The following is a 27,735-nucleotide window of genomic DNA, read 5'->3' as shown; positions in this document are numbered from 1 at the left end:
CCTACAAAAATCTCCGAATATCTCTCATTAGTACTTAAATGCCAGGTTAATCTCTGAAATAGAAGACAACGAAGTCCCCCCGTCCCCAAAATGTCTAGCTAACAGACAGCTAAAGAGACAGAAATGCCAGGTGCTTCTGGACCATCCAGTCGAGCTGTCCAAAGACTGGAACTCAAGGTGCTAACTACTTCTTGGTGCTTGTCATGCCTCCCAAATAGTTCAACGAGCTTCTTCAAACGATAGATTATAATAGTTCCCAAATATATATCTGGAAAGCATAGCAACATTATTAGATAACGCAATCGAAAGCTGATCAATAACTGATTAGGTAAGCTTAGCTTAGCTAGCTAACTATAATGATTTCTAGCCAGCTACCTAACCAAGCTAACGCGTAAATCTAACAAGAACGAACAAAACAGTGCAACTTGATCCAAGAGTAGAAATATAATTCGGCAATAAGAGTAAAACTAGCAAAGTATTTATCAATAATTAATCCTCGTTATTAAAACGGCATATCATAAGCTAGTTATGCCAGTGTTACATTAGTCCAAACAATACCAGACATGAGACATAACTTACTGTAGTCTAGGTCATCCATTTTAGGGGCTTTGCTTTTAGGCATATATGTATCAGACTGGAATGTCATTCAATTAAGGAATAAGATGGATATATAAAATACCCACAAAATAAAAAGGAAATAAATAAATAACCAGGCGGAGGTAGCGAAGCCTGGGGTTTCTAGACAAAGGAGGAGTCGAGGTGACACCGGATTTTACGTCAGTGTGGCCAGACCGTCCACCTCAGGCTGCCATCTTTGTAAGGACGTCGGGTTTGGAACGCCATTTTGGAAAATACCATATATGGGTTAAAATGGCTGAAACGTAACCTGAAGGTCTCTTTAATTGGCGAATTCCAGCTTTCAAAGTCGAATTATCTTCCACGTGTCATACAATGTTATAAAACATTTCATCAGAATACTGTACACTTTGAGCACAGCATATGTAGCTTAGCGAAAATATAAAATACTAACCCAAGAACTCGAGCAACCTACATAGTCACGTTGCTTCTTAAGTCATACAATAGCCCGATGTTAATTGTTCTGATTGGACTGCGCTTTTATACTAAATATGGTTAGTCTATATTGTTAATATGAAATATTACAAATGTAATATTAGTCTTGTTCTAATGCACATGCACACTTACAGGGTGTTTACACACCAGGTGACTGGGCCAATAATTAAATTCTACACATAGCACGTATGGCATTTTGTGTAGATTTGTTTGTCAGCATTGTCCATATCCTATTAAGAAATAATAGTAATATCGCCATTCTCTTTAAGGTAGCCAGGCCAGATAAAGCCAGTTTCGATTTTTAAAAATGTGTTTATTTTTTTAGATGCTGCTGAACAGTTAGACACAGAGGAGGCGAAACTGTTTGGCAGGGCTGTAGGGAAAGCGGAAGCCTGTAGAGAAGGCGAGATAACAGACCTACTGAGTCCTTGCTGGCACCGATTAGTGGAAGGGGAAGGGATGCTATGAAGAGGCAGATGAAGGAGAGGAAGAATGTCTGAGACATCAGCTTCCTTGTTTACCACATCACCCTGAAACTCACTCCCCTGGCTACACCCTCCCTCCATCCACCCTCTACCTCACTCCTCTCCACTCCCACCCACAACCTCATTGAGTCCAGATACACACTGCCCTTACACTCCCCCACCCCTGCTTCACTCCCCTCCTGTGCCTTCTTACAGGAAAGGCTGCTGATACACAGCTGTGTTAATGTCACTTCCCTTTACTGATAATTATTCAACATTCCTACGGAGTTCAATAAAGGTTTTCCCGACTTCCAGGACCCTGTGTTCTGTGCTGAGGGAGTACAGGCCTTACAGAGGACCAACAGGAAGCCTAATTAACTTGGCATGAACAGCAGTGAAGTCCAACCACATACACCAAACAGAAAGCTGGAAATCGGGTGGACTTTCAGTTAGATTTAATCATGAGAATAAACAAAACATTTTAAACTATACAGAACTATGAAATGTACATTCTCTCTATATATTTATTATATTTTAGTAGTAATTACAATTTTATTATAAGCATCATAGAATCATCTATTAACAAGACATCTTAAATGGCATTATCATCTTGCACAGCAGTTCAGAACTGTAGTATACCACTGCTGTAAAGCACAGCTAGCCAAAAGAAAACAGGCAAAAACAACTAAGTGCAAATATGTGATTCCATCACCAGGCCTCAAATCCGCTCCTGTACAGATGGACCCATGCTGACTGCACTACACGGGGGAAGCGTTGAGCGTTTATTTAGGACGGGGGTATTTAATCCCGCTCTCAGACCAGCCCACACCGTTACTCTCATGCAGCTGCTAACAGACCTCAGCCAGGTGACAGAGGCCGGGAGAATGAGGACTCCCTGGTTTAAGGCAGAAGCAGCCTCGCTGGGAGTCCTCTATGGGCAAAAGCCAGACACTCCGGGTTTAATTCCAGAGCGTGATAACGTTGCTGGCGTCAGACACCCGGGGTTTATATGGCTCTCCTTACCTTGGGGGTTGCTTTTCAAAAGCCAATTCTAAAAAAAAAAAAAAAAATGCAAGTCACTCTGAAGAGACACTCAAATGCAGGAGACCAAGTCACTCAAACTTCCACTCAAGACACTCAAACAGGCTCTGCAGTAAGATGCAATAATTTAGTAAATATAAATCTTTCTGCCATTTTAAGATAATCATCACATGATTTTGAAGGCTTATTTCTAAGAAAGGTTCAACATTTCCTAACATTTCATAAACAAACAAACAAAAAAGAAATTAAATCCAAGCAACCATCTTGTGTAAATGCAACAGACCTGGCTTGCATTAACATCACTACATGCTGCTTAGACAATCTGGCAAATGCACTATACACCAGAATATCCACGTTTAACTGTTCAGCTCATCTATAAGATTACTGTTTCCTGCAGCTACCTAAATAAAATGTCCCCACCACGACTGTTGTTCTAGATCCTGTAGTTGTAGGCTGTTTAAAACCTAACCTTAAGACACCAAACTGAAGTCATTATGTCTCTAAATGGTCCCACAGTAATGCATATGGAAGAGTCTTCCTAAGGGATGGAGGGAGACAACGGTCACTAAAATAAACTGATTTTAACTACATGAGGTCTTACGGTTAATTGTAATTATTAAAGAAAAGGGGAAAGTATAAGGGAGAATTGCACATGAAGTTGAAAACTGAATATGCATGGAGACTATGGACCACATTTGTATACGGCTGTGGCTAGCTCATCAGGTGTTCCAAATCAGAATGTGTTAGTATTCTACCCCACCCCCAAACTCTCTGTAGTAAGGCAAGGACACTATGGAATTGGCACTCGAGCCAATCACAAAGTAGATGTTTGGTGCACGGACTCAGTGCACACATTCAAATGGTCCCTTTCTCCAGACCTTTGTGTGTCCATGCTGCAGTCTTGGGGAAGCTAAAGAAACATACACAGATGCACATACCCACCCCTTCATTACATGGATTGGTAATCTGGGCACACGTAGCTCAATTAAGTGATTCCTTCAAGGAAATTCCAGTAAACAAGTTATTGCAATTGTTGGCTATTCCACTCCGCAGACGTGGATAGCGCTTGTAATGTGGACAGTGTACAATAATCCCCTCTTGTTTAAATCCCCCAAGGTCAGAACCTGGTGATCTTCACCCCAGAGTCTCCTACAATGAGACGGGCCATTGAAGGATGTATCTAAGGGGAGAGAAGGCACACGCGCGCACACACACACACACACACACACACACACACACACACACACACACACACACACACACACACACACACACACACACACACACACACACACACACACACACACACACACACACAGAGAGACAGAATGATGAAATGCACTCCACATTTTATCACGCGAGTAAGTCGTTTGGTGTCAATCTGCTGTCGTCAGGCCCTGTGGTGGTTACCTGTGCCTGCAGGGGTCCGTAGGGCACCAGCTCCCCGTCCACGGTGAGGGTCCCGCGGGCTGAGAGCGGCTGCAGGCGGAAGGCCCGTGCAGACACGTGGCTGACGTAGGGCGAGCTGAGGCCGAGGTGGGCGCCCCTCTCCATGGCCAGGAAGAGCCGCAGCAGGGTGGCCCGAGAGATCCCGGCCCGCACAAACGTCAGGTGGATCAGGCCATCGTCGAAGCGTGCGTGCGGAGCAGCCAGAAGGTCTGCGCCCAGGTGCGACTGGTAAATGGCCAGCACCAGGACGAAGTCGCCCTCGATGGTCACCCAGTCCCGCGTGGGCAGGGGCTGGTCCAGAGGGGGCAGCAGGTCATCATCAGGGGGTGGGCAGAGGGAGGAGTGAGACGTAGCAGGCTTGGCCAGGTCAAAGGAGAAGGACGAGGACGAGGAGGGGCAGAAGGAGGCGGAGCCAGGCGTGTTGGGCTGCGGAACCAGGTAGTCAGAGCTTGGGGGGGAGGTGCAGGACGGGGGCATAGGTGACTGCGACAGAGAGAGTGGGGGGAATTTGGGAGGGAGGGATTTGGAGTGTGCGTGCTGGAGGAGGGAGATGGGGCGGGGCCTTGAAGGACTCCGGTTCTGATTCTGGTCCGGGAGTTTTGGTTTGTATGAGAACGGCGACTGGCGGAAGGGGGAGGAGATGGTAAGCGCACGCTCACGCCCCGGGTCCAGAAGATACGTCTCTCGCTGGAAATAGCTGCCGTTCTGCTGCCCATCGACCTCCATCGCTACGTCCTGCTCGGAATCCGCGCTGATTGGCTGGCTGAAAAAGGCATTGACGAGCTGAGTGGAGGGGGCAGAGTTTTTACGAAGTGTCCATCTCGGGTCTGGAGGCGTGTCTGCTGTACTCTCCTCGCATTCCTCTGCCTCTTTCCCTTCCTCCACACCGTATCCCTCCCTCATATCCATCTCCCTTTCCCTCTCTTTCTGCCGCCCCTCGTCCTCCTCCTCGTCCTCCCCATCCGCGGACTCATTCTCATTCCCGTCTCCCTCCTGTCTTTCGTTGGACTCTGAGCTGGACCCCGACATTTTCTCCATCCTCTGCTCTGCCTCCATCTCCCTCTCTCTGTCCTCAGCGAGGCTGCTGGCCCTGACGACGCCGGTCCCTCGTGCCCGCTCTCTCCTCTCCTCCCTCTCTCGCTCCCGGTCACTCTTGCTGAGGCTCCTTTGCTCACTGATGCCCATGTCAGAGCAGGTGCGGTGGATGGGCGTGCGGCAGAAGCCCTCTAGGCCCTCCGTGATGCTGCGGGAGAGAAGCCGGCGCGAGGGCTGGGAGGCGGAGTCGGGGGCGGGCTCCACCACGGCGGGGGGCAGGTAGGACAGGCGGCCCCGGTATGAGCGCAGAGAGGCCAGTCGCACCAGTGTTCCCAGGGTGAAGCGGGCGGAGCCAAGTCCCCGGTAGCGCTCACTCTCAATATCCACGTCTGACACAAAGCCCCATGCCACTGACAGGAAGGAGAACAACCTCGTGGACGTGGATGGATGGCCGTTCTGATTGGACGAGGAGGAGGATGCTAAGGGGCTTGTTGTCACAGAGACCAGGTCCATGGGTCTGATGCCACCCCGACAAAGCAGGAAGCAACAGTTGAGGAGGAGTGGCTCCCGAAGGCACATGTCATATCTGACAGACACACGGGTCAACAAATTTGTCAGGTGTCATATCTGACACTCACAGGAGTGAGTGTGTGATGGAGACAGGTGCGTTGTGTGATGGGGGACAGGTGAGGTGAGGAGTGCGGTGTAATGGGGACACGTGAGGTCAGAGGTGAATTGAGGTATCCTACCCTGCGTAGTGGTTGATGGAGCCGGCCAGGGCATTTCCAGAGCCGCAGGGCAATATTCCCACAGGTGTTTTTATTGCTTGTTCCCAGTCTGGCCGGTCCATGAGGCCATTAACTACCTGCATGGAGAGAGAAACATTTAGTCATGCTGCTCCTCTGAAGACTACCAGCACACAGAGGCACACAGCAGTACACAAAACATAATGTGTAGTAGTGCATCTAATTCAAAGTGTTTTCAAGTGTGAAACAGACTGAAGTAGCGAATCACAGACCCTTCAGTGTCTGTATAACTATGTATTAAAAAGCACACGGGTGGGGGGGTAGAGGGTTAAATACAGCTTAGCAGAAAGAGGTCAGACACAGGCCATCAGACACAGGCTGTCCCAAGACAATTTACACCCACCAAGCTTTAGTGCTTTACCAGCCCTTTATAGAAAGACAGATCTATAACAATAATAATGTTTTTCTTGGTTTAAAACAGGTTTTGTCTTATAAAAATAAACTAGATATTTTATAAACAAGATATTTAAATCTTATGTTTAAAATGGGTCCAAGATGTAGTCATTTGTTTGGTTATGTGTAAAGAACTTGATTTTTACCTGATTTGTTTTAAATACAAACTAGGTCCAATTTAAATGCCAGACATTTCCACTTATGGAAACAAACTGTTTATTATTAAATGTCAGTTATTAAAAGTCAATGATGGTCTTTAAAATGATCCAAAATATCCTAGAATCCTTAGAACTTTTAATAATTTATTATACAGTAATACCCATCATTATATAGTTCAATATATAGCCATATATCATAATTAAATTACATAATTAATATAATTAAATATATCAATTTGTAAAAGCTATAAAAGCTTTTGTAGTTGATATAAAAGACAACAAGAACAATGGCTCGAAATACTCACAAAGCCATAGGACAGGACTATACCATGAACAATATATGTGGGGCAGATATGCTACATTGCAGGACAGATCTGTACTGTATTACAGCTATACTAGATTACAGAGCTATAACGGATTAAAAGAACTACATTGTGGAACAGAGCTATACTATAGGACGAAGTAAATGTCGGTCATCTCTGCACTGCGGAGTAATGACCACTAGAGGATGCAGCGAGTGAGCGCAGTGATGCTTTGTAGCCATCTCTGTACTGTAAGCCTCTCTGTGCTGGTGGGTTACAGTTCCTTTTCTGGTGTTATCTCCATGTTTCAATTTGTCTTTTGTTTCTGTTTGTGTTCCGTTATCTGGTTTTTCCTTCACGGATTTACTGTGTAGCGTTAGTGCTACAGTTTAGTATAGAACTATACTGTAGGACAGATCCATGCTGTCATAAAAGAACTATACTATACTATAATGCAGAGTTGCACTGGGCCGTCACTCACTTCATGCAGCAGCCCATCTCCAGAGACGATGATGATACCATCCCACTCACGGAGAGCAATCTCCCTCATCAGCTCACGGGCATGGCTCGGGTACTCTATGGCAATAGAAAAACAACCTTGGCATCTGCACCCACTGGGGGAGCTCCCAAGGGGGGGAGGCGGGGCTCTCTCTGACCTTTTCTTTGCTGAGTAGCAGTCAGCAACTAGGTCCTAGCTTTTCAGATTCATTGAAGTTTTAAAGAAGACAACATTATTGTCATAAAAGTAATAAATGGGTGATTCACTCTTCATTACCCTAAATTCAGTAAGAACTTAAAACATGAGTCTGGGTACAAACCTAAGAGTCCTTTAAACACTTCACTTTTCACATTATAATAATAATTCACATATGTCTGGCACCCAGCATTCACTAACGACATACATTTATATGCCATAAAGCTCTTGAATAACTTGCAATCATTAACTGAAGTAGTGGCAGGTGACATTTATATTTTCAAATTTAGCATTTGGCAGACGGCCTTGTCCTGAGCGATTTACATATTAATCAGTATTACAGTGTGTGCTGCCTGGGATTCAAACCCCTGGCCTTGGTGTTGCCAGCACCTCACTCTACCAGGTGAAACGCTAAGTGACACAGGGGTTTGTCTCTCTAAACCTGCTGAGTCAGCGGTCTGAGGGGGTGAGGAACTGCACATTCCCTGGCCTGGATGCTACAGATGTCGTAGACATTAGATGCGCTGTAGATTCATTCCTCTACGCACCATGAGTACATGTTCAACAGTTTGGTCTTCCACTGCTTACACAAATGTTGTACATTTGTGAAAAGAGGTCAGTGAAATCTGATCAGTGATGGCAAAACTATTTACTTTGCACCACATTACTGGCACCTCTGCATTACCAGCACCGGATGGGTGGGGTAAATGGTATGAGTGGGGGAACAGGAGGCCAACGGGAGGGGCAGGGAAGAGGCTGGGCTACCAGGAGGAGCTGGGAATGGAATGGGAGGCCCCTACTAAAGCTGGACTGTGTCACTGAGCATTTATTCAGGTGTGGAATTGCTGCATCACTGCCCTGCTCAAAGAGCCAGTCGCCATCTCGTCATAACTGTCTTGACATCTTCATTGTTCGTAAAGCCTTTATTTTATTTTTTTTATTTGTCCGAATACGTCACTCAGTGAAAGGTTAGATTTCACTAATGTTTTCAGTGGAAGATCAAACTGATCAATAGAAAAGGCTAAGCTCCCCGGGGACCATTCTGGATCTCAGCACGGACTACATTCAGTAAGACGCAGGACGGAGCATGTCGGCTAGAGGAAGAGTTGCTATTTCACTGAACCAGTCGGTCGTACTTGTGGGTATGAGGTTGTAGCTGATGTTGGCTTCTCTGATCATCGGCAGGATATGCGTTTGACACCAGTCCATGGCCTGACCCCGCCCACTGAATGGGTTGACCAATAGCAGCAGACGACGAGGGCGGGGCAGCATGCTTTTGCTAAATTCTAAACAGAGGAGAGAAAGAAAACAAACAAATAAACAAATGGTCTCATATACAAACTATAGTAACTAGATCCAAAATCTGTCTGAACACAGTTTAATCACACTAACCCCAAACAAGACTGGAAAACGCTGAAAATTAAAAGAAACTAACAAAAAGCAGACAAGCAAACTATAAAAAGAGAAAAAAACAAAACAATAAGCAAAACAGGGGGTAAAGTTCTTCTCTATCCTTTACAGCCTGGGTGTGGGAGTGAGGCTGAAAATACAGGGACAAGGTCAGTGAGATACTGTTTCTTTTGGCGCCGTCTGTGTGAGTGCGCCAGACAGAATGACAGACAGGGCGAGACAGACAGGTAGGCTGCATTGTCTGTCCTGCTCAGAGAGGCTTGTGGAGATTTGACCCAAACCCACTCCCGCTGTAACAGACCTACCCTACTCCCGCTGCGAGTGGCAGACCCAGACCCTCTCCCGCTGCGAGTGGCAGACCCAGACCCTCTCCCGCTGCGAGTGGCAGACCCAGACCCTCTCCCGCTGCGAGTGGCAGACCTATCCCTGCGAGTGGGACCTATCCCTCTCCCACTGCGAGTGACAGCCTAGCAGGCAGTGCGTGCGTGTGTGTGTGTGCGCGCGCAAAACATAAAACACACACACACGACAAAGGATACACAGTTAGACTGATAACGTCAAGCCTGGACACACACAAAACACAAACCCATGTGTGATATGGCTGACTGCACTATAATCTAGGAGTCAAAGTTTCCTGTGAAACAATCCAGTAGGTATGACTGTGGGCTATAGCAGTGTGGATTGAGCTCAGCAGTGAGGAGACCAGCAGAGAGGAAAACCAAAAGATGCTAACATCGTCCTGTAGTTTTCAAAAAGCATTCTTAAGCCACCAGCAACTGTTACTATGAAATAAAATCAACAACTCTCTCTCTCACACACACATGCGCACGTACACACACACCGCCGAATTCAGTGCACTGCATTGTTTCAGAGACCTGTAAGAATGAATGCACTAAGGGTTTGGCACAGGATTTGGTGGATGTTTGTTCATTCTGAACAGATTTCATGATATTTCAAGAACGACCAGCATTAGCCTGTCTAAGCATCTTATGGCCACATATGGCTTGTGCTTGGTTAGTCCTGATCAAGGCAAACACAATTAAGGATGACCAAGCATAACAAACATTTCCTACATTTGTCTGCTCTGGCAAAGGACCGAATGGGTGTCACGGCCGTTTGGTCACGGCTGTTTCCGAGCAAGCATGAGCATAAGCGCGTGCGTGCACGCTCACACACGCACCCACCTGTAGTGGCGCTGACATCCAGGCCCCTCAGCAGACAATGCACAGCTGCGTTCCACTTCTCCGCCTCGGTGCGACTCTCAGCCTGGTAGGCATGCACATTTCGGCGCCTGGACACACCCTTCCTGCGTCGCCTGGGTGGGTACCAGTAGAGCACCAGCAGTGGAGGTGCAGGGGCACGTGGGCAGCTACACCCTGTCAGCTCTGCCAGCGGCAGCTGCAGCCAAGAGGCCTTGCCCGGACGTGGAGACAGCCGCTGGATGTGGATGTGGGTGGGGGTGAGGGTGAGGGCGTAGCTGGACGAGGCGGGGCTGAGGGGCAAGGACACCCCTGTAGGTGTGCTGGGGGAGCTGCTGCCGTTTGAACCACTGCCCCCGCCCGCCCCACCTCCAATTCCTCCACTGCTCCAGCCTGCAAACTGCCCATGCAGCAGGGCTTCCTGGGCCATGCCTGGGGGCGGGTCTGGGGGTGGAGACGGGGAGGGGCTCTGGGGCCCTGGGGAGCGCATGTTCACAGCAGGATATTCGTAGGGAGAGGAAAGAGGCAGCTCCGGTGGGTCATGCAGAGAGTTCGGAGTTAGTGGTCAAGTGAGGTCAGGATGGAAAAGCAGATGGGTGCAGTAGTCTGAGGCAGCAGATGAAGGTTCACGCTTTCATCAGTTTTTAAAACCCCTGTACAGGCTTGCAAGTGAACTCACTTAGCTTCAAACAACCAGACTGTCTAGTCAAAAATAAATCATCTTCAAGAATTAAAAGAAATTGAAACAAGTAAAATGCATAAAAAGGCAGCAGATGTATCCATCACTGATAGCACTACCACACCTCTCAATCCTGTCTGCTTGAAGCAATAATACTCGGTCTTCTTCCCGACACCACTGTGCCATCATGCGTGATGTGCACGTCGCATTAAAAAACTCTACAATCCTGGAGGCCGCTGGTCAGCTCTCTACAGCTCACTGGATGTCGCACATTTAAATACCACAACCTTTGCAATGCTCTGAAAGGCTTCGCAAAGTCTAAAAATAATTGTCTAATCCGACAAAGAAAAAGTGACTATCTGTTGTGAAGGATATAAATACTTGAACATGACTTTCTTATATCAGCCTGTTAAAATAATCTTGTTAGTGTTGCTTGCAAATGATATCAAAACACAGTGCAGACATTAGGTAGCTGCTCAACAACGCCCGCTGTCTTGAGGTCAGAAAATGTAAAACCAAGTTATACTAAAACACCACTTAAGACATAAATTATTTAACCTATGAAAAACAATTCAGGGATATCAAATGGGAACACAGAGAATGTTTCTCTAAGGGTAGGGTAGAGGATTCTCTCAGCAGTGCAAGGTGAATACCCTTTAATGAAACTTCAGTGTCAACACTAAAGATTCTTGTCTAATCCAGTATAATTGCCTTCCCTTTCAAATCATCAGTCTGTGGGATGATGGCCTTCTGCTCCTGTCTCTGTCTGCAAATGTAGCAATTATAGGTTACATTCTATCTTTAGTCATCCAACTGACACATGCCACAAAATCCAAGATTTATAATCCATTAAAGTCCCAGAATTCTTCAACAGCAGAGAAAAACACACTAGCTCCGAAAGAAAACAGAGGGTTAGTGGGGGGAAGAGTACTATGTCATGACAGTTTTTCTCCGTAATCCCTCCTACACATTTAACTTCAGGGATGTCCTAAAGGCAAACAGAAAGAAGCATAAATATAACAAACATAAGTCAATGTGCAGCATATTCTTTTGGTATCAAGTGTCTAGTTGACCCATGAACAGTTATAAAAAAAAAAAAAGAACAGTTATGACGTATATCAAAGATGTGAGTCAGCAAGTTTAACAGACACGAGGCGGACCGTCTCTCGGAGCATGACAACAACTGACTGGGCAGCGGAGGGCTGATCTTGCGGTCCAAACGCAAAGCTCAGCATACACGAGCGTAAGCAGAAGTGAAGCGGAGACGGCGGTGGAACGCGACGCGGTCACGAGGCCTCGATTCCAAATTGGGACAAAAAGGCTAATGACCAACGTCGAGCCGCACGAACTCAGCGCGTGCCCACTCACGACTGACACCTGCATCCCACTGTCTGGGCACAGTTGAATAGTTGATGTTTTCCAGATAGTTGACGTAGTATTTTTGTCACAATTTGTGCACTGCAGTCTGCTGCTTGCCTTGTGGAGAAATCACAGATTTTAAGCCTAAACTCGTAATTCTTACACGCGCACACCTAGGTTTTCTATCAAACGAGAGACGCATACGTGCGTAGCATATTTCAACATTTTGATGGAGTTTGGAAATTTTTTTTGCGCTTTGTTTGTTTTTTGACCGATCGATATAACTAAGCGACAGAAAAATCGCTCCGGCGGGTCTTGTTCTCGCCGATCTGCTGGATGCAGACGAAATCAATATCTGGGCGACCTCCACGGATCTGGGTTTTTAAAAACAGCGCTCACGGGCTCGTGCTCATTGTTGTACCTCGTGTCCTTGAAATACTGGGTGGGGACACCGTTTGCAAAGCAACTCCAACTCTCAGAATGTCTGCCAAATGTCGGGGAAAAATGCATTCTCTGCTGCCCATTCTCAAAAAAATCATTACAGCAAAAAAAAAAATTTTTTTTTTACATCGACAAAGAATTGTTCCTCTCATACATAGGCATTCTCCAGTAATTACTCACTAGTTAACTGAGCAGACATTTGCCCTGGAGGGCTATAATAAAAGGGATCAAGATGAAACAAAGTTCAACGTGGCCATAAAAGGAAAGCGATCCTAGTTCAGAGATAATTCAACTGCACCTCTCTGTCCCCAGAATACCAACACATCATACAGTATTCTGTTTATTTAAAAAGGTTCTTAGTTACTTCAAAAATACTAGGATAGTTTTCTTTCAAGGGGATTAAAACATCGTAGCTTACTAACTAGCTCCCCAGTTTACAAAGACATTTGAAGACAATACAACAGAATATAACCTAGGTCACATGCCATGGCAACCCAATATAACCTACACAAAACCAGGTGAGGACTCAACAACGGTCTCACAAGAAAGGCAAGTTACACAGCGGTCCGTTATAAGGAGCCGTTAAAGATCCTCTCAGCGAGCAAAATAACATCTAGCTAAATCACACAAACTCCGTTCTACGAAGCAATTTAACTAAACCGTTAAAACGTGGCTTGTTATCGATCCCAGCTAAAGCTAGACAACTAGCAACCTGACTAACTAATAAACCCAGTTAGTTTGTAGGCTGGCTAGGTTAGCAAGAGTTGCTGATTATACCCACACGCTACTGTTCCTAAGTGAATTCGACAAAACAAACTAAGATAACTAGCTAGTAATTTGCCACCAACTGTTAACATTTGTCTTGCGAAGAACAGTCACATTTATAGCCAGTAACATACATAACATAATAACATAACATAACCTATATGTGTTAGCTGACACTTGTGAGCTTCTTAGCGGTTATCTTAGCTAGAATAACCAGCTATACGTCTCGCTAGCTAGCCTAGTTGCGCTCCCGAGTTGGATGGCAGCAAACTGATGCCATAATAAACACAATTTCCAGGTTACAACTTCAGCATCTTATAGTTCGTTCATTCAAAACGAACCGTCGGGCGTTAGGATTTGACGTTAATGCCATAGATGCAAAATACAGTAAACTGGTCAACAACAAATAACTTGCCTCACGATTGTTTCCCCGCGACGAGACTCTGTCTTTCTGCCCCTGGCAGCAGCGCTGTAATTCAGGGACTCTCCACCAATCAGGGTTGAATTATTTGAGTGACAGATGAACAACCCAATACTAAGGGCTCGGAGGCGTTCGCCTATTAACATTACTAACCTGTCAATATTTCCCGATCAATGTTCAACTAAGGGCAAACATGCTAACAATCTACTGCTATCCGTATTTACGTTAATCCTAGTTTAATTTCACACATCTAGATATACTTGTCCATAATTACTAACTCAGGGAATCTTTTTTTCCGTAAATATAACCTTTCACCCAATATCTGGGCCAATGACATAAAAGAAATGAGTGACTGCAAACTCTATCCAATCACAAAACTGAAAAGGATTAGAGGCCGATACGACAAAATAGGGTCGAGGCTGTCACTCTCGTTTTGGGCTGCTCTAGTCATTACACTTCAGACATTTTTTACTCACCTGGTTTTCCATTGACCTCCGAATTAAAGCTTGTATACATAATTTGCGACACGTGTTGTTGCGCTAAATGTTTTCGACCACTATTCTACGTTGTAGGTAGTCATTTTTGCTGATTCTGCCGCAATAATCATCTAAAAAACTACATTTCCTATAAATACCCGCTCTACAGCCCAGCCCTCGTCGGAGTGTGGCTTAATCTTCGCTATCTCGCAATGGTAGCGCGGTCGCTTTGTAGTGCTCCTTGGCGATGTCCTCTGCTTTTTATATTTACTAAAAAATCCTACGCTTTGATCAGGCACTTAAATGTCCTGCAAATGTATTTGTGTAGCTAAAGAGCTACATAACTGGTAGAGGGACACAGTCAAGAAAGCCCGGATGAAACCGCGCTACCAGATTTGCCAATACGTCTGCCCGGTTGCGGCAATGGATATGTAGTTCGCGAGATTGGACTACAAAATGAACACGAGTTTTTGCCTAGTTACATTTTCAAAAAATGGTGAAATAATCCTTAGTACAAATATACCCTGTCACAACGCAGACTAATCTAAGGATGTTACGGCTCTTGTAACGAATCCGAATTCCGAACGATAGCTTGTGTCCCGAGCCCATTCATTCCTTCCATTGAGAACATCACTTCCGCTACGCGGGTTGACGTCATGGAGAGGCGGGGCCTCACGTCCATCTTTAATGTGCCGAGGAGATTTGACGAGAAGAAAACAGTGAAAATTTGAAGTAAAGAGTTCTCGAAGATTTTTTTTTATTGTGGCTTCAAAGCGATATAAACGAATCACACATATTTGAAGAAAGGTAGAGGATACATGTGCATTTTAAAATGAACAGAGTTTTAATAGGTTATGTATTAAAACAGCTCTCTCTTCTGCAAGCTAGCTAGGTAGCGTTAGCATAGCTGGTTTAGCGTTAGCTAACCTACCTGTCCTGGAAGCTCCATCGTTAGCCAGATCATCATCACTTTATATTAATTTTTAGCTCGATTCATATGCACCGTGATTGATTTGACGAATTAATTACATTCTAGTTACATAACGGATTGCTCCGAGAATCGGTGATCTGTTGGCAATCCAACGGGAAAATGTCAGAGCTAATAGTTTGGCAGTTAGCTAGGCTAGGTTAACTGACAACGTAAACACGGTGGGCTAACGTTTTGTGTTGAGGATCTTACGATGTTGCTATAAAGATATCGATTTTTTTAAGTAACGTCGTTCAAAATTTACATAACGATGTCTTTAGTGCTATACACTTGTTGCAAAATGACTTAAGCTTAATAACCAGCTATCTTGTTTACTGCACAAGTTGCGAATTAGCTAGTTAGTTATGCTAGCTAGTTAGCTGACTACAGGAATATTTATGTAAATTAGCTAGTGTAGTAAATCTTGCGCGTTAGGTACAAAGCTAGCAATCAACTCGTATACATTTTAAATTATTACATTTTTGTTTGAGTCTTTATAATAAGATTAAGTTTGTAGTAGCTTTCTCCGTGTGCCTAATATGGACTATAATACAGGTTAACACGCCGATATGTAAGATGAACTACTAATTTATTATTACTCTCTTTCAGCAGTGGCAGAAGGTATGAAGACAGTATCGTAGCGAAGCCATGGCTGACAAGAGAAAACTCCAAGGTGAAAGCATTACGAACAGAGCTGTATAATACCTGTTGTGTATCCTCATGTTTATACGCTTATCGACTGACGTGATTCTTTAAACTGACACAACAGTCTGTCTGAACTGAATCTTGTGATATCCATACACAAACAGGTGAAATAGATCGATGTTTGAAAAAAGTCGCAGAAGGTGTGGAGCAGTTTGAAGACATTTGGCAAAAGGTGAGATTTCTCTATAAAGGAGTTCTGTTGCCAGAATGACAAAAAACAACAGGTTGCATATCGGCTGTATAATTCCATGTTTGGAAGTGACATAATCTGCATGTGAATGTACTTCACAGCTTCACAATGCAGCAAATGCCAACCAGAAGGAGAAATATGAAGCAGATCTCAAGAAAGAGATTAAAAAGCTCCAGGTGAGAAACATTTAAATACAGCACAGCTGTCTGTCTCTTAGGTGCAGGTGTGCTATGTTACCTCCAGCTGGTGATGTTTTTTTTCTGCAATCATTTGGTCATTGCTCATTGTCACCACTCACTTATGAAAGACACTCCTGTCTGCTGGTCTGGACAGATCAGTGCAGGCCAAATGTGTGTGAACGGAAACTGTATGTTACTCTCAGTGCTGTCCGTGTAACCAGTGCATTATACGTTCATCTTGCAGCGATTGCGTGACCAGATTAAGACATGGGTGGCATCCAATGAAATCAAAGACAAACGGCAGCTAGTGGAAAATCGCAAACTCATTGAGACGGTAAGAACAGAATACCAAGGGTCCATACAGCACATTCTTCTGGCGCATAACTTTCCGCTGGTCTAACCTGGAGCTAGATGATATAGACAAAAGTACTGCAATCTGATAATGTTCCTTCATATTAGGTTTGCAGTAAGCTTTGCAAATTGTGAAGGCCAGTAATATAACAGCAAATAAGAAGCATGCTGCATAGGCCTAGTCTGATTTGTGTAGCTCATGTGACCGTCCCGACCACTCTGGCTGAAGCAATGTTTGTAACCTCCGCTACCTGCAGTGACAAAAACATTAACACCGTAGCCAGATGTACCCTTGACCCACAGCCTAAGTGCACATAAAAGCATATTACTTGTGGCGCATGCTTGTGCTGTTCATAGACATCTACCAAGCTCTCACTCATGTCTCTCCTCAGCAAATGGAGCGTTTCAAGGTGGTAGAGAGGGAGACCAAGACGAAGGCGTACTCTAAGGAGGGACTGGGATTGGCTCAGAAGGTGGACCCTGCCCAGAAGGAGAAGGAGGAGGCTGAACAGTGGTTGACGGTGAGCCACTTTCCCGTTCCTCTTCGAATACGGGGGGGGGGGTGTTGCGTGAGCCCTGCACTCACCCTCTCTCTGCCGCTTGCAGAATACAATCGACACACTAAACATGCAGGTGGACCAGTTCGAGAGTGAGGTGGAGTCTCTCTCTGTTCAGACGAGGAAGAAGAAAGGAGACAAGGAGGTGAGTTGTCGCCGCAGTGCCTGCCTCTCCCAGGGCCGTCCTCGTGCTGTGCCATCGTGCTCCCTCCTTCACTGTACCACGTTCTCATGTCCCGCCACACCAAGTCACAGCACGTCACCCAGGATGCGTGTAAAATCAGGCCTGACGCAAGAGGCCCGGGGCATTGCACTGAGCTGCGTGTGTGCATGTTGGCGTGTACGTTCGTGCACGTGCGTGCGTGTGGTGTAGAAACAGGACCGCATAGAGGAGCTGAAGAGGTTGATCGACAGACACCGGTATCACATCCGCATGCTGGAGACCATCCTGAGGATGCTGGACAACGACTCGGTACAGGTGGAGGCCATCCATAAGATCAAAGATGACGTGGAATACTACATCGACTCGTCACAGGAGCCTGACTTCGAGGAGAATGAGTTCCTCTACGATGACCTGGACCTGGAGGACATCCGTAAGTGTGTGTGTGTGTGTGTGTGTGTGTGTGTTTGACTGAGGGAGGATATATCGTGGCCTGAGCCGAGGAAGGCCTTCGAATCGTGCTTGAGTTCAGGTAATTCCATCTGGAGTTGAGTATGGCTGTTCTCTCTCTCTCTCCCTCCCTCTCTTTCTCGCTCTAGCATCGTCTCTGATGGCCACCTCTCCACAGGGACACAACGATGAGGAGCCGTTTCTCCAATCAAGCAGCACTCCCACCTCTACCACGTCATCCTCACCCATCCCACCATCTCCAGCTACAGGCACCACTGTAAGCCCTTCGGCCTCTCTCCTTCCAGCTCTCTTTCCAGAACTTTCTCTGAGCAACTTCTGTCCTCTCTGGTGTGTGTGTGTTGTGGTGTGTGTTTGTTTGGTGTGTGTTAGGAGAATTCTGAAGAGGAGAAGAAAAGAGGGAGATCAACAGACAGTGAAGTGAATCAGGTGGGATAAGTATAGTGTTTGCTGTGTTCGATCACGTGAATTTTGGACGGTGCGGTTCTCACGATGCACTCACCACCTTTTTGCCACTCTCTCCTGCCTCCTGTCTCAGTCTCCCGTCAAGAACGGCAATCCGTCCCTCTCCTCCTTCTCCTCCTCCGCGTCTTCAGGGTTCTCCTCCTCCTCTTCCCTCGTGTCCATGGCTACCGTCGTTGGGGGTGCGGCGGCAGTCTCTGGGGCCAACAGTCTGCTGGGCAGCTTTAGCAGCGCCGTGCAGCAGCACCCCCCGCAGGCCCAGGCCAAGCTGTCTTCGTCGTCCTCCTCCTCGTCCTCCTCCTCATCGTCTTCCTCCTCGGGGGGTTCCAACAACGCGCCCAGCCCGCCGGGCCACGCCACACTCCCTGCTCCCTCCACACCCTCCCTTCCCACCTGCAGCGTGTCGGGTCTGGCTGTCTCCAGCTCCCAGAGCCAGACGGCGCCGGGCTCTGGCCCGGCTGTGACCAAGGCCGGCATGGTGGTCACCAGCAGCGGTGGGACGGCACCGATGCCTGGGCCGGGCCAGGCGGGCACGGCCGGCCCCCACAGCACCGTGGCAAGCCTTCTGTCAGGCTCCACGCCCGCCCCTTACGCTCAGGCAGCTGCGGTCGGCACGGCAAGCAGCGCCCCTGGTGGACCCATGGGGACTAGCAGCGGGGGCGTGGCGGGAGTGAGTGCAGGCTCGGCCAATAACAGCACAGGGCCTGGGCTCAGTTTGCTGAGATCCGGCCCTGGGCATGGGGGCATGCTAGGCCTGGTTCCCGGGCAGAACCCACTGCAGACGCCCACGCAGGTATCCATGAGCCCCGTGGGCACAGTGCCGGGGGGTGGCACAGCTCTGGGCATGTCAGGAGGGAATGGAGGCAGTGTGGTACCCGGAGGAGTCGTTGCCGGGGGCGTGGCTCCTGCCAGACCCCCCAGTGTCGTCAAACAGAACGGCGGCACGAGTGAGTGCTGATAACCTTTGGATCTGTTCTCTTCTGTCTACCGGTCTCTATAATCATGACGTCGTCTAGTATAAGTCTCTAAAGCAGGCCTTTGTGCAATCAAGCTGTCTAACGTAAGCTTTAAGGCAGGTCTCTGTGTAATCGACCTGGGTTAGCAGGTTAGCTCTCGCTAATGTGTGTCTGGGGTTTTTCTGCAGACCCTCTTGCTTACAGTGCTGTGGTGGCCGACAGCAACCCAGACTCCGGCCTCAGCAACGCCAACCAATCCCAGACGAGCCAGCCCTCCTCCAGCAGCTCCTCGACCAATCAGTATGTAAAAAATATTGTTTTTAAATATAAAATGAAAATTAAATATATTTTAAATATCATATATTTTTATGATGTTTTGGTCATTCTTACACATTTTCTTTCTCTCTCTCTCTTTGCGTCTCCTGTAGTCTGGATAATGGTCCTAGTCTGTTGAGTTCCATCACATTGCCCCCCTCCTCCCAATCACCTCCTTTCTCAGACAGTACCCCTGGTGGTGGGAGTCTGCTCAACGGGCCGCACTCCTACACACCCAGCACTGAAGCCATCAAGGTTTGGACCCTAAACCTCTTGTGTTGCTGAAAATAGCAGTCCAGCGTCTCGCGTTCTAATTAGCCTCTACGTATCAGTCTGCACTCTGTTTCTCTGTGTGTGGCTAACCCCTGTCACCGTGTGTGTGTGTGTGTTTGTGTGTGTGTGTGTGGGGGGGGGGGGGTTAATCCTATCGCTCTCTGACTCCCCTTACAGGGTCCAGAGGCTCTCAGCTCTCTCAAAGCCATGGCCGAGAGGGCAGCTCTGGGATCAGGCCTGGATGGACAAATCCCGTCACTTCATCTAAGTGACCGAGGTACTGTATTTTACGGTGCACACTATTTCATGTGACATCACCTGCCATATCCCTTAACCAGCAGGTCTGTGGACACAGGAATGTACAGTAATATCCCTGCAGTGTTGATTCAAGACCAGCAAGATCAGCCAACATGCATGTGGCTTGCCTTGGTTTAGGGACCTAGAGGGAGTTGTTTTCAGGGGGGACACATATACATGTCCAATAAAACTGCTGACCGTGGTGGTGGTGGTGGTGGTGGTTTTTATAGTAGCTTGTTTTAAATATAAATGAAAGAAGGCCCCAAAAGCGTCTCTTAATTAAAGGTTTAAATGTTTCTTCTCTGTCTCAGATTTAACTCCAGGTTTGTTTTCTGGAACATCCGCCCCGGCAGGGCCACCCCCGGCCCCCCAGCCTGCTGTGACTGAGGTCAACCTCCCGCCCTCTCTGGGGGCGTGTCCTCTAGGCCCCACCCCTCTCTCAAAAGAGCAGCTCTACCAGCAGGCAATGCAGGAGGCAGCCTGGACACACATGCCTCACCCATCCGACTCTGAGAGGATCAGGTACCCGCCCATACATGAACACACGGGGGGCGATGGCGTGTGCCTAAGCCGCACTTATAGCGCGTGTGCGGCCGTGCTACAGAGAGGGTGCTGGGCTGACTCTCGCTAACTCTGTTCCCCCAGGCAGTACCTCATGAGGAACCCCTGCCCCACACTGCCCTTCCACCACCAGGTGCCACCCCAGCACTCTGACTCCATAGAGTTCTACCAGAGACTGTCCACCGAAACCCTCTTCTTCATTTTCTACTACTTAGAGGTGTGTGTGTGTGTGTGTGTGTGTGTTTGGCCAAAGCCGGCCAAAGTGATTGGTCAGTATGTAAGTGTCCTATCTGTAGACTAACAGTCATATCTGGGGGGGTTTTTTGTCTACATTTGTGCTTCAATAATAACTCAGAGAATATAAACGTCCCTATGATCCAGAACTCCCTCATTAGGAGCCTGTACCCCTGAGTAGTGAACATGCATCTCTCTCTGTCAGGGCACAAAGGCACAATATCTGTCAGCAAAAGCTTTGAAGAAGCAGTCATGGAGGTTCCACACCAAGTACATGATGTGGTTCCAAAGGCACGAGGAACCCAAAACCATCACTGATGAGTTCGAGCAGGTGAGTGCCCAGACGGTCCCTCACAGACCCTCAAGGGAGTGTTATGTTCTAATGTTGGTTTTTGTTTTGCTTAATTGATCCTTTTTTTAAGTTTGTCAGCCAATGACATGAAAAATAAATTGAAAAATGAATGTTTTTGCTGTTGAACAAATAAACATTTAATCTTATGTTATTGTTAATATGTGGGCATTATACTGTAGCCCTGATGTAAACCATTTTATGAATTGCTGGCTTTGTTCTGAAGGTAGCAAACACATTTTCCCAGTTAGCTGGGTGATTTTACCCTAAGGGGACATAAGAGGGCGCTGTCTTAGGCTGCTGTTGTTTCCGCAGGGCACGTATATTTACTTCGACTATGAAAAGTGGGGCCAGAGGAAGAAGGAGGGCTTCACATTTGAGTACAGATACCTGGAGGACCGCGACCTGCAGTGACCCCCAGCCAGGCTGAGCAAACGAGCGAGCGAGAGAGAGAGAGAGAGAGAGAGAGAGCGCGAGCAAAAAGAGAGATTGCTATGACAACTGCTGCTGTTGACATTCCAAGGTTGAACTCTATGTTGTGGTTAGAGTTGGATGTAAAGTAGGCCTTTTTCTTTCAAAGAGAGAGCCCAGGTGTGCCAGAGAAAAGGAAGGGGTCGAGTGCCTGTTTACATTCAAACATTTTAATCTCCCCTTCTGTTCACCCCCCCACCCCACCCCCCACTGATTTTACTGAACCACCCTTTTACCCACTAACCAAGCAGGAAGGAGAAGGAGAGACTCTGAGTAATGAGATCCAGTCAAATACAACGTACGTGTAGGTTCTTGTGGAGTTGTGCAGTAGCCGGCGTTGGGGCTGACCCAGGCAGTGCTGCGTGACCGCTCGTCTAGTGCTTTTAGGGTTAGTCATGAATCTGGGCCCCGCTGGGAGCATAGGCACTGTACCTGTGCCTGGCGAGATAACGAGTCGACCATTAAATTGCTATGCAATTGCATTCTTCTCGGCCTCCCTCCTCATGCTACCACCTAGCCGTGGTTTTGTTAGGATGTGACAGCGGTGATATTAAAGGTTTTGTTTTGTAGCATCTATCTCGAGTGTGTCCGCAAGCAGACAGACTCTGAGCCGCCGGCCAGGTGACTTGCGTGTGATTTGTGTCTGTTTAATATGGCATGAGCAATTTACTTAAAAGAAAATATCTAATAAAAGAGAAATATTACAAATATGTAAAGTTCAAAGCTTTATATTTTGTTTCTCTCAGTCTTTTAGGTTGTTAGTGGCTTATGGATTCTGTTTCGTTTTGGATTGATGTGTGAAAATACTAGAGAAATCCTGTCTCAACCTGCGATTTGTTTTTTGTTTTTTGTTTTTTCCCCCTCAGCCATCTTGCTTTGCTGGTACCTGCTGCCAGGTTCAGAGTCACTGTTCCCAGTTACACCATGTTTTGGTAATCCTGTGCCCTTCACTGACTTCACCAACCCGATCCAAGATCAGTCTAATGTTTTATTTTCCTTTATTGTTTTAAAGAGGGGAAGACTAGGTGTGTTTAAGTGATGACTATGGCTACAATAACTATGACCAGAACATGAAAAAAATTTTTTTTCCAGCACCAGGACTGAAAAGTGCAGCTGATTTGTGAAGTTTTCTCCAAAAAAATGTTGTACAGAGTAATTTCTCATCCTCGCCTTTTGGACATTGTCAGGCCAGCATGACATGCTCTTCCGTAAGGCTGAGAGGGGGGAGGATTGTAAAATTTCAATAAACTACTTTTGTGAAACCGACTCGCCTAGTTTCCTGTCGTACAGGGTAGCTCACTGGTCTTAAAGCATTGCTTTGACAGCATAGGATTCAAACATTTCTTCCACACAGGTGACAAAATCAATGCACTCTAGATAATAGTCCTACATTATTCTAGAAGCTTGTAGAAATTAATGAGTGAGTGAAGGACACAGCCCGAGATGAAGCAGTTATGATCATCATTTTTACGAGGTTGTCTGGTGTACAGCTCTGCCACCTGGCTTGCTGAGAGCTGCATCACACATGGCAACTGATGGAATATTAACCTGTTCATTAGGTAGTTGGAATAGTGTCTTATTAAAATTTCACATTCACATTTATTTCAAACGCTGCACAAGGTTAGTCTGAGAAATGTTATTTCCAAGTTAGAAAAAAAAAAATACTTCCTACACTTTAGTTATTAACAATGCCATGGTTAAATGACATTTAAATGACATTTAACCATGGGGCAGCAGTAGCACAGCTGTTAAGGTACTTAGGGGTGCCAGTGTTCTGCCCTTCTATTAACGCTCCATTGCTCAAGTTGTATTTAGGAATAATTGTAAGCCTCTTTGGATAAAAGCGTCAGCTAAGTGATGGCAACGTGTGATGAAGATCAAGCGTTAGACTTCTACCATCCACAGCCTAGTGTGGAGACTGAGGTCACTGAAGAAACTACAAAGAACTTGGAGAGCCTCACATGTGCCAAACTCCACGTGCTGTTGGGATGTCGTAACTTTAGCCTGGGGTAAAGTCCCAGCAGCCAAGCATGCACAGGGGAGTTTGGTGAATCTCCGCCATCATATTAACGGAGTCAAATACATAAATCATGAAACGCTCCCACTATACTTTTTAGAGAATATAAATATAAAAGTAAAGTTTTTTTTTGTATAGGTGCAGAAAAGGAGTAAATATTTGTCCAAAACAAACACAGTAAAATACTACCTTTATCACCACATTTATTTAAAAAATAAAGAAAATTTACACACAATTCCAGGGCATTGCAGGAGGTTGGTGCACAGTCTCAGCAAGCAGGGCACGCTCTAGAGGCTGCAAGACGCGGCTTTAAAGGAACGGCCCAGGCAGGCTGCGATGGTTGACGTTTTAAATGAGCATTCACTTATTTTAAAAAGGTGTGGCCAGGGGCATGGTTTTAGGCAGAGTCCTTCCCTTCCCATTCTCTCTTGACCTTCAAGAATTCTGCCATGTTGGAGAAGTACTTCTGGTTAGCTTCAGCCACCTTCTTCTCTGCAGCCTGTGGGTTGACGATTTCCAGCCCCTAATGCAGAGCAGGGGCAGTCAGCACCAGAGTGTGTGTGTGTGTGTGTGTGTGTGTGTGTGTGTGTGTGTGTGTGTGTGTGCGCGCGCGCGCGTGTGTATCCACACACACCTGCAGAGGAGTAAAAGCCACACTGGAGCTGGTTCCTGATGACCGGTCTCTGACAGTGGATTTCCCACCGTACGTCATGCTCTGTTTCTGCAGTGTCCTCTGCAAAAATCACATCAGCAGTGGTGAACAGTGCTGCATTAGCAGGATTGCCTGTAGCCACGCCCACCCCAAGCTCCTCCCCCTTGAGCTGTGCAGTACTGATACCTGCAGGGACTTGGAGATGCGGGCCTTGGTGGCATCATTGACCTGGGCCTGACGCACACGCCCACTGCCCGCCTTGCCCAGCTGACCCAGACTGAAGCCCAGGTCCTCTTGGTACGCGTCGTCCTCGATCTGAGACACACGCGGACAGCATGGCCGTCAGAGAGACACGGGTGATGATGCAACAGGGGCCCTAAGGGCTCTGCACGAATCCACAATACACACGCAGGGTGAAGTTACACTGTTTGGGTCCATGTTGATGAGGGGTCACGGAGAGGTTGTGTGACGAACTGATCTTAACGGCTTCTGTTCCGCAATGCGCGACGTGTAGGTCTGGGAGGGGTAAACAGGTAGGGCCGTGAGCTGGCGGACACTGGCGTGTACACTCACCTCTGCAAACGTCATTCTGTTTGCATGCTTCCTGATCTCTGTGAGTCCCAACCTCTCCTTCATCTTACGATACCTGAAAGAGCAAATGCATCTGTGAGCAGAGACACACGCAGAGACACACGCAGAGACACACGCAGAGACACACGCAGAGACACACGCAGAGACACACCTCCTGCCTCCTCTCTTCTTCCTGGGTGCGTCGAGCGGTGCTGGGAGGGGCTTCACCTGTTTGATGGGCGGCGGTTCCTGCCACTTATCAAACTTGCGCTCAATTTCCTCTTTTAGGTCATAGCCAACCTGTTCCCGCCAACCAGGAGAGTTTAACATGACCTCACACTGCCATATTCTTCAAAACGTGTGTGTGTGTGTGTATGAATGCCGGTGTATGAGGGGTGACCGCGCGCGTGCGTGTGTACCGCATGCATCACCTTGCCATCAGCACTCTCGTGAAAGCTGTCCACTCTTGCTGCCAGTGTGCACTTAGCGGAGACAAGACGAGCAGCCTTTCTCCTCAGGTCCTGTAAAACACACACACACACACACACACACACACACACACACACACACACACACACACACACACACACACACACACACACACACACACACACACACACACACACACACACACACTTTAGCATGCTGTGTCCAGGTGACTGTTTACGGCCAGGGCCCGTCAGCCTGTGTGGACACTGACCGGAGGGAGAGACTGCACCACATCGCAGTGGTAGATGTAGCCGGTGTGAGGCAGCAGAGACGTGCTGCTGAACCCAGACAGTGTCCTCCTCTGGGCCCCCAGAAGCATCAGGTTGCAGGCGGGCATCTTCGACAGGTTGGTCAGTCCTCCAGCCACCCCTGAACCCAGCACAGGCCATCAGCAAATAGGCCAAACAGAAGGACCGCAGCTTAGACAGCGCCCCCTGCTGGCACGCTCACCCATGATCTTTGCAGCAGTTGACGCTCCGACTATGATCGACAGATTAGGCGCGATGAACGACATCCGGGATTCCACGTACTCATAGATGGTGTGTTTTGACTGGTTGAGCTCAAGAGCCATGTCACATGCTTCCTCCAATCGCTGGAGTTCCTCCTCATCTAACAATGTTCTAAAAAAAAAAAAAAAAAAAGGGGGAGAGCCCACCCACCAGCTACTACACCATTCGGAAAGGGAACGCATTTATTTATGACATTTAACTGTTACATCTCCGACGTATATCCACATAGAGCGACACTAACTCCTGGTCCCTCTCACCCCTGTGTGGTGGAGGCAGTCACGCTGACCACCATGATTGTGGCGTTGGTCAAGATCTGCTGCAGTGTCTCATTGTTTTTACATTTGTCCAGGTTGTTCCCCAGCTCCTGTGCGCATATACACACACACAGCGTCAGTCACACAGCGTCACAGAGACGCACAGCTTGCACTGTGCTCTCTAAGCTCTGCATGCCATGTTCAAATGAGGTCCTGTACGCTACCTTTACTGTCCTAATGTAGTCTAGGGCATTTGGCACCAGCGACTCCAGCTCGGGGAATCTCTTAGAGTACTTATCACGGACAAATTTGTGAATAATATCTAAAAAAAAAAAAAAAAAAAAAAAGAACAGAGTACCTTTAAAATACCTAATGCATTCTCAATCTTGTTTACACACACAGAATTGAAACACGGTTGAAGCAGTGAGCCTGAACCCCAGCGGGACTCACTCAGTTCGTTATCGATTTCCACGGTGAGGTTGTTGGCAGCGACGATGAGCCTGTACTCTGGGTCCGCTTCAACGGGTCCCGACACTGCGCGAGAGATCGTTAAACACAGTGAGGGCTTGGGTTCAGTCCGCGTGCCGCATCCCACTGCAGCAGCCCCGCGTGCTTACCATCGGCGCTCTTGCGCGGATTTCCCACGTATTCCGCAATATTGTCCATGATGTCCGCAAACTGCAAAATGCACAAAGGGAACAAAACGATCACGCACCGCGCCAGTAGTTATCCAGTGATCGGCAGGTTAGGCGGGCACGCACCGATCTGCTATTGCGCAGCTTTGCTATGGAGGTGACGTTTTCTGCACCGCTGTAGTCCAGCTCCATGTCCTCCGGGATGTCCTCCAGCCGTCCATCGGCCGGTCTGTCCATGCCCTCCTCGTCGCTGTCGTCTCCGTCCCCGCCGGGGTACAGCCCGTCCTCCGGTTCATCGCCCGCTTCCTCCAAATCCGCAAGCAGCTCGTCCGCTAGAGACATCTGGGCAAAAGACGGCGGATTAACGTGCGAATCTCACCAGCAATGAAAAGCTTCACAAGCACCCTGACGGCCAGACGGTGAGCCACAGCAACCCAACCCAGTCCAACCAAACCAAACACCGTTCAGCCACGCAGCCAGACACAATCCGGCACACTTCACTGGGGGAATTAGCGGAAAAAAACCTTGTCATGGCACGCTGCATCTAAAAAAATTCTGAACCAAAAAACATGACAAGTTTAAAAAAGCTGCTGGGTAAAGCGAGAATGCCCAGCTATCCAACTACAGCGGGAAACTTAGCTAACCGTAACAGACATGTTGATTTCTCCAATCATTAAGGAACCTACCTTGCAAAAACGTCCCTAATTTTCGCCAGATATAGCCAATATTTACAATAATGGCAAAACAAGCGTGTTAGAGCACCCAAACAACGCACCGACGTCGTTGAAGTCGCACAGTAAACGCGTCACATCATTTATAGTCCAGCCAAACGCAAAGCCTTCTGGGACATAATGATTTTGGTATAACCTGCGAAACTGAACGCAAAGTATGGCAGCAAGCCGATGTCATTTTTTAAATCATTGTTTCATTGATAATAATAATTTTGTCTAT

At 47.2% G+C, this 27,735-nt stretch overlaps 4 protein-coding genes across 8 annotated transcripts in view; 1 reads left to right on the top strand and 3 right to left on the bottom strand.

The window, feature by feature from the left end:
* Positions 1–5,925, bottom strand: part of cyth2 (cytohesin 2) — an 18,116-nt gene extending 12,191 nt beyond the window's left edge. Inside the window, exon 1 of one of the 2 annotated variants that reach the window (XM_081695944.1) lies at positions 5,810–5,925. In XM_081695944.1, coding sequence (XP_081552070.1) covers positions 5,810–5,843 — 34 coding nt within the window. In that variant the 5' untranslated portion in view covers positions 5,844–5,925. Of the gene's footprint in view, positions 1–579; positions 916–5,809 lie in introns of those variants that run through there. The other variant, XM_081695943.1, reaches the window with a different exon arrangement.
* sphk2 (sphingosine kinase 2) lies at positions 1,969–14,724 on the bottom strand. Of its 2 annotated transcripts, none has more exons than XM_027003124.3 (7): positions 14,164–14,724; positions 10,008–11,689; positions 8,550–8,699; positions 7,201–7,295; positions 5,810–5,925; positions 3,987–5,646; positions 1,969–3,756 (listed from the first exon to the last, which is right to left on the bottom strand). In XM_027003124.3, exons 2-7 carry the CDS (start codon positions 10,510–10,512, stop codon positions 3,694–3,696), a joined length of 2,589 nt encoding a protein of 862 aa, XP_026858925.2. In that variant the 5' UTR covers positions 10,513–11,689; positions 14,164–14,724; the 3' UTR covers positions 1,969–3,693. The 2 variants fall into 2 exon arrangements, with proteins under 2 accessions (XP_026858925.2, XP_081552068.1); XM_081695942.1 differs by lacking the exon at positions 14,164–14,724 and adding an exon at positions 13,682–14,116.
* A 101-nt stretch (positions 14,725–14,825) lies between these two features.
* On the top strand, positions 14,826–22,924 carry cnot3a (CCR4-NOT transcription complex, subunit 3a). Of its 3 annotated transcripts, none has more exons than XM_027003139.3 (18): positions 14,826–14,970; positions 15,743–15,803; positions 15,940–16,007; positions 16,127–16,201; positions 16,449–16,538; positions 16,948–17,076; positions 17,162–17,257; positions 17,486–17,705; positions 17,872–17,999; positions 18,113–18,169; positions 18,279–19,149; positions 19,347–19,458; positions 19,587–19,728; positions 19,924–20,023; positions 20,355–20,565; positions 20,689–20,821; positions 21,044–21,169; positions 21,503–22,924. In XM_027003139.3, exons 2-18 carry the CDS (start codon positions 15,779–15,781, stop codon positions 21,599–21,601), a joined length of 2,682 nt encoding a protein of 893 aa, XP_026858940.2. In that variant the 5' UTR covers positions 14,826–14,970; positions 15,743–15,778; the 3' UTR covers positions 21,602–22,924. The 3 variants fall into 3 exon arrangements, with proteins under 3 accessions (XP_026858940.2, XP_035386935.1, XP_035386934.1); XM_035531042.2 differs by having other exon boundaries at positions 15,740–15,803; positions 17,492–17,705; XM_035531041.2 differs by having other exon boundaries at positions 15,740–15,803.
* Positions 22,925–23,861: 937 nt separating this feature from the next.
* On the bottom strand, positions 23,862–27,609 carry prpf31 (PRP31 pre-mRNA processing factor 31 homolog (yeast)). The gene is made up of 14 exons (XM_027003015.3): positions 27,471–27,609; positions 26,911–27,126; positions 26,767–26,827; positions 26,600–26,683; positions 26,374–26,471; positions 26,153–26,259; positions 25,837–26,006; positions 25,598–25,755; positions 25,329–25,418; positions 25,070–25,197; positions 24,901–24,973; positions 24,514–24,642; positions 24,310–24,408; positions 23,862–24,198 (listed from the first exon to the last, which is right to left on the bottom strand). The coding sequence occupies exons 2-14, from the start codon at positions 27,124–27,126 to the stop codon at positions 24,073–24,075; spliced, it is 1,539 nt and encodes a 512-aa protein (XP_026858816.2). The 5' UTR covers positions 27,471–27,609; the 3' UTR covers positions 23,862–24,072.
* Positions 27,610–27,735: the final 126 nt, after the last annotated feature.

The sequence above is a fragment of the Electrophorus electricus genome, chromosome 14 (genome assembly GCF_041902795.1).
Source record: "Electrophorus electricus isolate QZ-2024a chromosome 14, ASM4190279v1, whole genome shotgun sequence".
Lineage (NCBI taxonomy): Eukaryota > Metazoa > Chordata > Actinopteri > Gymnotiformes > Gymnotidae > Electrophorus > Electrophorus electricus.
This window is presented reverse-complemented; position numbering and strand designations above follow the sequence as displayed.